Genomic DNA, 10600 nt, shown 5'->3' on the forward strand with positions numbered 1-10600 from the left:
GGAAACAGCCCTGCTTGGAGAAAGATGATGCTTGGGATCTGCTCAGCTGCTATCAGATATGCTAGAAGAAGGACTTGAATTACTGTTATGTTCACAAGGTGAGGAGAAGAATTTTCACTGTTTTAATCATAACAAAGTTCATGTAGAAATTTTAAACTAGAAAACAAATTACATATTTAGTAATTGATTAGACACTTGAGGCAAACCCCGTTAGATGTGCTAGGGGAAAAAAGAATAGATAGACTTTGTTGAAAGAACTGAGGAAGTCGGGCCTCCCCAGTGGCGCAGCGGTTGAGCGCTGGGTTGCAAAGCTGCCCGCAGCCTCTGCAGCGCCGGTTCAATCCTTGGCTGCTCCCCGGCTACCGGAGGAGGGTCCCACATGCGCAGACCTCTCCTGCCGCCCGCTGCTCCCCTCAGCAGTGTCCTTCGGTCCTTCTGCCTGCTCTGCTCCCCGCTCTGGCTCTGGTGAATTCTCTCACCTTCCCGCGCTTCTGTCTGTACCCAGTGCTTGTATAAATAAATAAATAAATCTTTAAAAAAAAAAAAAAAAAAGAACTGAGGAAGTTAACGAGGACAAGCTTCATCAAAGTGAGGGCTTTAAAAAAAGGTGAAGATGGTTAGGGTTCAGCAGAACAGTGGAAGGAAGACCCAGGATGGCAATTTCTAGAGAGCAGGTAGTCCAGATGGGCATCAGAGGAGTGACGTTTCCAAGAAGTTTGGGGATAAAAAGGTTCACATTGTCTGTTGTGATGAAGAGTTGGAAAGCTGTTGAGAATGCGATGGAAAAAAAACAAAGGGGCAAGAATCTAAGCTGTTTGAGAAGGGAACCTAATCCCAGAACACTCTGTTCTCGAATAAACACTATGTGCTGAGACATAATGGAGCATTTTATTGGTTGACCTAAGCAGGGAGAGGGAATGGTGAGAGTAGATCAATGTAACATAGTATGTGAGGTATTGCTAACATCTAACACTGGGAAATGGAGAAAGAGCCTGTTACATGCGGAAGCAGCTAAGAGCCCCTTGCAGGGGGAGAGTTGAGACAGCCACAGAGACTGGTGTTCTGTTATCCCCTCTGTGTTCATTTTTCTCCTTTAAATATCTTTAAAGGGGAGAACAAGAGGGGTCTCCCTGGTGGCGCAAGGGATTAAGCACCGCACTATGAAGCAATTTGCAGCCTCCAGCCAGGGAGCAACCCACATGGCACAGCAGACCTCTCCTGACTCGCCCGCTGCTCCCCTCAGCAGTGTATTTCAGTCAGTCCACCTGTTCTGTTCCCAGCTCTGTGTCTGGTGAATCCTCTCACCCCCCACACCTCTGGTCTGCACCCCAGTTCTTGTATGCATAAATAAATAAATCTTTAAAAAAAAATAAGAGAACAAGAAATACTATGAAAGATAGGGGCAGACAAACTTTCTCTAGTGAAAGAACCCCATTGTCCATAGCCCCATCCAGCTGAACCCAAAAATGGTGGGGCGGTGGCCAGGCTTCCCCAAAGTCTTGTTCTATTTCTCTGGCCAATAGAACATTTGATACCATTGTCATCTTCCATTAAAAAAAAAACAAAAAACTCATGCTCTTTCCCAGCTCATTGTCCTAATATTCTGGTCTTTTGTCTTCTTTCTGACTTTTAAATATTTGGAGGGTTGGATCTTAGGTCCTCTTCCTTCTATATTCTCTTGCCCCAGCATTTTTGTCCACCTCTACAGTTTTATTAACACCTTCACCCAAATTAAAACTGCCTGGGGGTGAGGCTCGTCTAGTATCTCCTTTTGCATACTGCAGAGACTCTTCAAATTCAGAACACCCAACAGTCTCTCCTCTAGCACGGAGCCTCTTAGCAATAATACCACAAGCACCTCCACACCCCCTCTCCACTTCAGGCCTCCCTCGCATACACTTAATCACTTGTGCAGACATGCCTGCTTCTGCCCAAGTTCCAGTCACCACCAGGCCTATGGGGACAGTCTCCTAACCAGTCCACCAGCTCCTGCTCTTGCTCACATCCATGCCACAGTGATTTAAAAACACAAACTCAATTATCACATACTACTCTTAGGAGCTAGCATGAAGTCCAAACTCCTAAACATGTTTACGTCAACTCAGAAGACCCTGCGTAAGGTGTATCCTGCCAAGGTTTCACCACCTAAACCATTCCGGCCCTCAAGCTGCTGCCCAGCCTTGGGGGCTCCGTCTGCCTGGAAAGTGACCCACACCCCCACCTCTGGACGAGCCAAGGGCTCTAGGCCAGTGTCCCTCCTAGGCTGTCACCTCTGCACCCCCGGTTCCTATCACAGTCGTCCTAGTGGATTGTCTGCCCTCCCTCCCCGCCAGACTGAGCTCGGGGAGGGCAGTGGGCTTGACCTCCAGGCTCACCCTCCTGCCATCGCCTTGGGCCCAGATGTCTAACGTACGTTTGGCCAATGAATGGGGAAAAGCGGGAGAGAGGACAGACCGCTGCGGACCAGGGCAGACTGAGACGGAAGGAGGTGCTCACCGAGGCTGCAGCGAGCGGTCGCGGAAAGGACAGCCGGTTGGGGGCAGAGGGCCGGGCCCGCGGGCGCCGGGGGCGGGTGGGCGGCGCCGCGCGGGGAGCACCGCGCACGCCCCGCCGCCCGGGGGCGTGGCCTCCCGCGGCCCCGCCCTCCTCGCCGGCGCCGGGGCAGGCGGGCGGCTCGCGGCGCGGCGCGGACATGGCTGCGCTGGTGGAGCCGCTGGGGCTCGAGCGGGGTAAGGGCACGAGGGGGCCCTGCCCACGCGTCTGCGGCCTGCGTGCCGGGCCCCGGCCCCCGGCCCTCCCCGGGCACGGCTCCGCCGGGCGGGCGGGCGGGGGTGGGCGGGGCGGGGCGCGCCGGGCGGGCCGTGGGCGTGGGAGGGTCCGTGGGCGAGCGGGCCGGGGAGGGGGCGCCCCTGCGCGCCCCGCCTGCGAGTGCAGGGGGTTCCGGGGCCGCGGGGCGCCCGGCCGGCTGCAGTCTCTTCCTTGCCGCCGGCTCCTCTGCGGGCGCGGACGGGGCTCGGCTGTCCTTCCCGGGTCTCCCGTCGCATCTGGGGGTGCTTCGCTGCATCTTGGTGTCTCTGACTCGGTGTCTGTGCGCCCCGCCCCCGCCCCGCAGACGTGTCCCGGGCGGTGGAGCTTCTCGAGCGGCTCCAGCGCAGCGGGGAGCTGCCCCCGCAGAAGCTGCAGGCCCTCCAGCGAGTCCTGCAGAGCCGCTTCTGCTCCGCCATCCGAGAGGTGAGAGCTGCGGGGCCCCGCGGCCAGGGCGGGCGGCCGCTGTCCTTCTCCCGGTCGCCCCGAGCGCAGGGACTACGCCTCCCGGCAGCGCCTGGGGCGGCTCGCCTTGGGGTACCGGCTCTTTGGCGGTCCTTTGGGAGTTGTAGTTTCCTCGGGCTCCGGGGGCGGGGCGGGTCCTTGGGTGGGAGGGTCTGGTCTCCTAGACCTGAAAAAGGAGAGGGTCGGAGGTTCTCTGATGCTGCTGCGTCCTCACCAGGTGTACGAGCAGCTCTATGATACCCTGGACATCACCGGCAGCGCTGAGATCCGGGCCCACGCCACAGCCAAGGTAGGTGCCCCCACCCCGATGCTCATGATACCTCCTGAGCTATAGGGTCTAACTCAGGGTCTTTCTAATGCCAGTCCTGTATCCTCCCGCGTGATCTTTGCCAAGTCTGTGTATCACCCTACTGTCTACAGTCTCTCATTTTAGACCTAAATGTCATGAACAGGCATCTTTTAATTATTCCAAATGGAAACTAGGACCCCATGCCCTACGGAAGCTCACCTGAAACATCTACACAAGGAAATAGCATTAAACGCTGCTGTCTTTTTAAACAAATCCAGATCTACTTCTTTTTCTTTCCTGGAGGCTCTCAGCTCCTTCCATGACTTCTCCCCCTTTTTAAAAAGTGACATTGACAGGTGTTGAGTATTCAAGATACATTTGCATCAAATGGGGACTTTGATATGTCGGAAGAATTCAAAGCAAACCTGTCCTCATTACAGAGGGACCTTGTGAGGAGTGGTGCCAGGGGCCCAGTGCTTAGGGGAGGCATCTGCCTTGAATCCCTGTCTGGCCCAGACCCTCCAGCTACATCTGTGTGCCCACCCGGAGGGGCTCTCACTTCCCGATGTCCTCTCTCTTAGGCCACGGTTGCCGCCTTCACCGCTAGTGAGGGTCATGCACATCCAAGGGTAGTGGAGCTGCCTAAGACGGATGAGGGCCTGGGCTTCAACATTATGGGGGGCAAGGAGCAGAACTCGCCCATCTACATCTCCCGTGTCATCCCTGGAGGCGTGGCTGATCGCCATGGAGGCCTCAAGCGTGGGGACCAGCTGCTGTCTGTGAATGGTGTGGTAAGTGACAGGCTGAAGTGGGGCTGAGGTCACAGTTTTTGACATTTATTCAACATACACACTGAGCACTCCCTCTGTGGCCAGCCCTGTGCCTGGCACTGTTGCAATCCCTGAGAGTATTTGATGACAGCAAACTACCCTCAAAGACACTCTTTCTGGCGAGGGAAGTAGAATCAGAGTATGATGAGAAGGCACAAAGAATTGTGAGAACCCAGATGTGGCACCAGACCAGTGTAGATGAAGGATGTGTTTGCAGAGGGAGGAACATTGGAGTTGGATTTTGAAGGATGAATAGGAGTTCGCCAGGAAAATATGGTGGACAAGGGTGTTACTGGCTGGGGTTGGCGGGGGCAAGATGTTTGTGGGTAGGAGCTGTGACGCGTTCCTCTTAGCTGAAGAGAATGAGCTTGGTTCCAGTGGAGATAATTAAAATCATTGTGGTTAGCAAAGATGGAGGCATAACTGAATAGGTGGTGGGGCGAGAACCTTGGACTTTGTCTTAAGGGTTCTGGGGAACCATGGAGGACAGTGACTAGGAGAGGGATAGCCTGAAGGGACTCAGCCTGAGGGGACTGAAAGATCCCTTTGGGACTCTGTGTGGGATGCACTGACGGGAGAGCCTGACCCAAAAGTCAGGGAGGAGGCTAATGTCGGAGAGACGAGGACTGAGCTGGGCTTCGGGCCCCAGGGACATAGAAGAGAGTCAGAGCAGGAGGGATAGATGGGACTGGGGAGGGACAGGACATACTTGGGACCTACTTGTGCTCAGTGACCGAGGGCTTCTGGGGCTGTCACTGATATGGGAGGCTCAAGGGGAGCACCAGAGCCAAGAGTTACAGACTCTCCCATGAGGACAGGAGGCCTGAGCATCTTGAGACTGACCACTGCTTGGTCTCATGTGGGGGCTGGGGCTGGGCAGTGGACCCCAGGCCCTCCTCTCTGTGCACCACCCTGCAGAGCGTTGAGGGTGAGCAGCATGAGAAGGCCGTGGAGCTGCTGAAGGCGGCCCAGGGCTCGGTGAAGCTGGTGGTGCGCTACACACCACGTGTGCTGGAGGAGATGGAGGCCCGCTTTGAGAAGATGCGCTCGGCCCGCCGGCGCCAGCAGCACCAGAGCTACTCGTGAGCCCTTTGCCACCACATCCCTCGGGCCCCACTGCCTCCCTTACCCCACACTCCCAACCCATGCCAACGAGTTCTGGGACCTTGACTGCCTCCCAGGGTTTGGGGGGCACTCCTAACTCCTGCTCTCTCTGGGGCCCCACAGCCCACTTCCCTGGGCCCTTGGCTCTGGAATCCCAGTCCTGGCTCTGCAGTCCCCTCCCCTGAAGGTGGCTCCCTGTTCTTCATCCTTGCAGGTCCTTGGAGTCTCGAGGCTGAAACCACAGATCTGGATTCCCCCCCCTTAACCCCTCCCCTGTACAGTATTTATTGTCACCGGCTCCTTATTTAAAAATCTTTCACCCTCTTTGAGTGTCTGTGTGTCTGTCCTCGTCCTGGGGTTTAGAGAGTTCTGAGATGAGGGGGAGGGAGAACGGAGAGAAACCGGGGTCGCGACCAGGCCCTGAAGTCGTTTTCGGAGTCTGAGAGCAGAGACTTTCCCCAGGTCTGAAGGCAGAGGCTGGCCGGCTTCCCAGGCGAAGTCCCTGGGCTGAGGCTGGGTCTGCGGGGGACGGGGAGCGTGGAGGGGTTGGGGGTGGCGGCAAAACTGAAGACAACGCCCCCTACCCCTAAGAGAACTTGGAAGCCCAGGCCAAGCCCCTTCCTCTGGAGCTGGTCGGACCCGGGAACCCTGAAAGTAGCCGGAGACAGTGGGCGGCTCGGTGTGGGCGGGGCGGGGCGGAGCGAACCATTCGCCTCGTCCGCCGGGGGAGCCCCGCGGGCCGTACTATCAGCAGCGCGGGGGGCGGGGTGGGGGCGCCGCGTGCAGTTCCCCGGGCGGGCGCACGGGGTGCAGATGAAAGTGCGCTCGCCGACCCGGCCCTCACCCCACCTTCCACCCGAGCGCGTCTGTCCCGGAGACGCCCCCGAGCGAGATCCAACCTTTACTCCCACCCGCCACCTACCCAGCCCGCCCAGTCCCGTGCGGCACGAGGGCCGCCGCGCGCTGCCGCCGGGATCCGGGGTCGCGACTTGCGTTCCACGCCGCGCGCCACTCGCTCCAGGTGACATCATCCCCCTGCCGGGCTCCGCCCCCCGCCCCAGCCGCCGCACGCCGCGCGCCTATTGGCTGGCGTTCCTCGAGCCCCGCCTCTTCCTCGCCGCCCGCGCTACCCCTCCCGGCCCGTGCGGGGGCGGGGTTTAGGCGCCGGCCGGCACGGACACCGCCTCCCATTGGCCACTGGTCGCCGTCTGTCAGTCTCCTGTTAAAGGGGCCACGACTGCCCCACGGCTGGGGGGGAGGGAGGAGGAATTTTTTTGGGGGGGAAAGTGGGATTTGGGGGGCGCTGGTGGGCACCCCTGGATCCGGCTGTTGCGGCCTCGCGGGGGGGAGGCTGGACGGTGACAGGGGCAGGGGGCTATTTTAGGGGGTAGAGCGCTGTGAGACCGTGAGGGGAGGGGGTCCCCAGCGCCCGAGCCGGAGCGAGAGACGCGGAGCCCGCGCGAGCAGCGGAGACAGGGCTCCGGAACCTCAAATCTGGGCCCCGGCCGCCGCCAGGGGCCCCGCCCGGTCCCCCCACCCCACCCCACTTCCCTCCTGCAGCCCAGCTCCGCCCGCAGCCGCCGCGGACCAGGTAGGTAAGAGCCCGGCCAGGCCCGCCTGGCAGCGCCCACCCCGGGGACCCCTCGCCGAGCCTCCCCCGCCTCTCTGAAACCCTAGATTCCCTTCTTCGTGCCTGAGGAGCCCAGCGCCCAGATTTCATAGCCCGACCCCGGACACCCGAGCGTGCCCCTCCGGCTCTCAGAGTCCCCAACCGAACCCTAGAATCCCAGGCTTACTGCCGCCCTGCGCCTCCTATAGGGCCCAGCAGCTTGGATTTCCCAGTACAGCCCTGGGGACCCTCTCTGGACCTACATCCTCCTCCTCCACCCAGTCCCGGGAGCTCCTGATACCCGCTCCAGCTGTGTCAGACTCCCCCAGCGAGGGCCGTCCGCCCCCCGTCGCGTCCGCATAGTCCCCCAGTCGCGCACCCCGGCTGCCCGTCTCCTGCCCTCCGGCTTGCACGGCCAGCCATCGTCCAGGCCGGCTCGGCGGCAGCTTTGGACACAGGCCCGCTCTGGAGCTGTCCATGGTCAGAGCACTCGGTAGCCTCGCCTCCCCCACCTCTGCTGCCGTCGCCGGGGAGGGGGCGCCGGTGGCGCGGGGATCCCCCTCCCTCCACCGCCGCGCCTTTGACCCGGGGATACCCGGGCCCTCCCCGACCCGGGTACCCGGGGCCTCTGGGTTCCCCTGGCCAAGCACCCCGGTCGCATCCTCTTAGAAGCGAGGTTCCTCGGATCTCATCTCTTCTTGAGGAGTCAGAGCCTCTAAATGTTCCTGCCTGGTCCACCTTAGGGACCTTGGCGTGGGGGATCCAGATTCCCCTGTTAGTGCTCCTTCTGGCTGGCTAAAGGACCCAAGTGGAAGCCTTCACCCCTTAAGACCTAGAAATCTAATTTCCCAGCTTTGGGGCCTTTTAGAGATCCAGTTCAACACCCCCTGTGCCCCCTAGACAAATATACCCAGCCTCCCCACACCCCAGCAGCTGCCCCCTTAGAGATTCAGACGCCATGACTCTTTCCTTTCAGGAACTCAGAATGCAGTTCTCAATGCAATTCTTTGGCTTCTGCCCACCCTTCCCCCTTGGGCACATACCTGCCTTGTCCCCAGTCCCGCACCCACTCGGGGACCCCAGAGTTCAGACCCCAGCTTCTGAACTGCCCACTGCCTTTACAGATGTCTACCCTGTCCTTTACCTCCACAAAGATTCAGGAGTTCAGGTCCTCAGACCTGCCCGACACCCCAGGTACCTAGCACCTCATTATTTTACTTTTTGGGACCCAGATCCCCACCAGTCTCAGAACCTTTGGTGGACCTGACAAATCCCTGCCTTATCCCCATATCATCTATCATCTTAGGTGCTGGGCTTTCTGGTACTCTCTTCCCTTCCCTCCCCTGTGACCCAGCTTCTTGAGGTGTTTCCTGTACCCATTGCCTCCTGAGGCTCATATAATGCCCTCTGAGTACAGTCTCCCAGGTCCATGAGCCAAATATACATGCCTTCCTCCAGATGTGTTCTGTGGCCTGTGCTCATTAGGTGATCTAGAACCTACCCCCTGCCTTCCAGATTTCCAGTTAAACATATGCCCTTCCATTGTTCCATGTTTTGGATTCTTTCTAAAACCCCCAGCCAATATCTCCGTTTCATCTTCATCCAAGGCATATTCTAAAGTCTCAGTTAGATGCTAAATCCTAGGCATGTCTTTTCAAAACCAGGTGAATTCAAATATCTAGATAATGCCCCCTAAGCCAAATCCTGATCCCAGCATCTCTTCAGATCAGTTCCAACATTTTAGAAAACAGTCCTTGCTTATTCTCTGCTAAAATTTTTACATGTGTTCTAGGTTCTAGCCACCTCCTTGGCATTGCTCTAGATTTCATTCTCGTTCAGTATCCTAAGTTCTAAAACGTGTGGATTTTAATGATTTGCTGGAGCCTTTCTCTAAATTGTGTTATCAATTCTAGAATGCACTTCCCTGTTTCAGGTTCCATCCAATTGACAGTTTTAAATCTAGAGAAGCTGCAGTGTTCTACATTACATCTTCCTTCCTCAGATTCTACATTCTAGACCCCTCCATTCCCACCTTCTCTGTCATTCTTTTCCTCAGCATGACCTTGGTTTAGAAATTGTCTCCTGGTGGATTGTGGGCTCTTTCTCCATCTGCCACTTCAGCATTCTGAGCATATTCTAGGCTCTCTCCTCTTCTGGAGTCTTCAGCCTAGATATGTTCTCATTTCCAGAACACCCCACCCCCCTGTGCCAGCTCAGTCCTTATGCCAGTAAATTCTCAATTCCCAGCATGCATCCTTTTTGCCTCTTCCCCCAGGCACTTCTGAGTTCCAGGCAAACTCCTTCCTACTTTCTAGGTTTTTCTTCACCTCCAGGGCACGTTTTGAAATCTAGAACCTATCCTCTGCCATGTTCTAGCATCATGGGGGCACAGGATACAGCCAAAAATGTGACCCTTACTGTATTCTGGGTTATACCTTCACCTCTGGTAGGTCCTGAGTTCCAGATTGTGTCTCTTTGACTAGGTTTTCCATGCATTGCCTTAGGTGTGTTCTTTGATGTCATTATGCTCCCCTCTATGTTTGGAGTTCTGGGGTGACCCACCTACTAAGCTATGGGATTGCTCTTGGATGGCTCAAGATTCCAGATCTGCATTCTAGAATGTGCCTCCCTTTACTTGGCCCTCTGTGGTGGTCTTCCCCCAAAGCACATTGTAAGTGTGGGCGCATATCTCCTTTCTGCTCGGGATTGTGTCTTCATGTCAGCAGTTTTCAAGATTCTGTGCCTGGCCTTGCTTTGTTTTGTTTCCTTCTCAGTGAATTGGAGGTTCCAAGCAACTCCGCCCCCAACATCCTTATGTTACCTCTCCTGACTGGATGTTGGGTTTGGGCTCCCATGTTGGTTTGGGACCCAAGACTGGCCTGCCCCCTAAAAACATTTTCCTTTCTGGTCTTGGCGTGCTGGAAATGAGAGGTCTTATTTCAAAGACCCAAGGGTACAGGCACCTGCTCTGCCAGGTGCCAGGGCCCTCAGTTCCCTCCTCTCCTCCTAGGACCATGGCCCTAGTCCCAGGCTCTGGACACAGTCGGAGCCCTGGGCGAGGCTGGTTATTATCCCTTCTCAGAACCGGTTAGACCGCCCCCTGAAGGGAGAGAGGGAAAGGAGGGAACTGAGTGAAAGTCCCTCCTGCTTTCGGCTGGGCAGGCTGGACCTGTCTGACCTGATGTGTGTGGAGGGAGCGGCTTCCTCTCTGCCCACAGCTCAAGCTACCAGAATCCTGGGTCCTGGGAGCCTGGACACCAGGGTTCTGGGGGAGGAGGGGTGAAAAGGCTAGGATTTCTGGGCCAGATGCTCAAGTGTCCCAAGAGGGAGGGGGCTGGAGCCTCAGATTCCAGGGTCTGGGGGAGGTGACTCCTGTGACCCCAGGGAGGAGGGAGCTGGGTCATGGACTCCAGGGTGGAAAAGAGGGAGATGGTTAACACAGCCCCCTGCCTTGCTTTTTTTTTTTTTTTCTCCCTCCCCAGTGAAGTGGGTCTTTAG

At 57.2% G+C, this 10600-nt stretch overlaps 1 protein-coding gene across 1 annotated transcript; it reads left to right on the forward strand.

The window, feature by feature from the left end:
- Positions 1 to 2655: 2655 nt before the first annotated feature.
- Positions 2656 to 5817, forward strand: LIN7B (lin-7 homolog B, crumbs cell polarity complex component). Its single transcript, XM_037518198.1, has 6 exons — positions 2656 to 2729; positions 3113 to 3231; positions 3488 to 3559; positions 4141 to 4350; positions 5308 to 5471; positions 5708 to 5817. The coding sequence occupies exons 1-6, from the start codon at positions 2693 to 2695 to the stop codon at positions 5727 to 5729; spliced, it is 624 nt and encodes a 207-aa protein (XP_037374095.1). The 5' UTR covers positions 2656 to 2692; the 3' UTR covers positions 5730 to 5817.
- The last annotated feature ends 4783 nt before the right edge of the window (positions 5818 to 10600 follow it).

The sequence above is a fragment of the Talpa occidentalis genome, unplaced genomic scaffold (genome assembly GCF_014898055.3).
Source record: "Talpa occidentalis isolate TD23 unplaced genomic scaffold, MPIMG_talOcc4v2.1 talOcc4.17, whole genome shotgun sequence".
Classification (NCBI taxonomy): domain Eukaryota; kingdom Metazoa; phylum Chordata; class Mammalia; order Eulipotyphla; family Talpidae; genus Talpa; species Talpa occidentalis.

What these genes read in the sequence shown, in the direction of transcription:
- LIN7B (XM_037518198.1), top strand. Translation starts at nt 2,693, where the DNA reads ATGGCTGCGCTGGTGGAGCCGCTGGGGCTCGAGCGGG. An exon ending in GCCGCTGGGGCTCGAGCGGG is followed by an intron (nt 2,730 to 3,112) that starts GTAAGGGCACGA and finishes CCCGCCCCGCAG; the next exon opens with ACGTGTCCCGGGCGGTGGAG. An exon ending in CAGCAGCACCAGAGCTACTC is followed by an intron (nt 5,472 to 5,707) that starts GTGAGCCCTTTG and finishes TCATCCTTGCAG; the next exon opens with GTCCTTGGAGTCTCGAGGCT.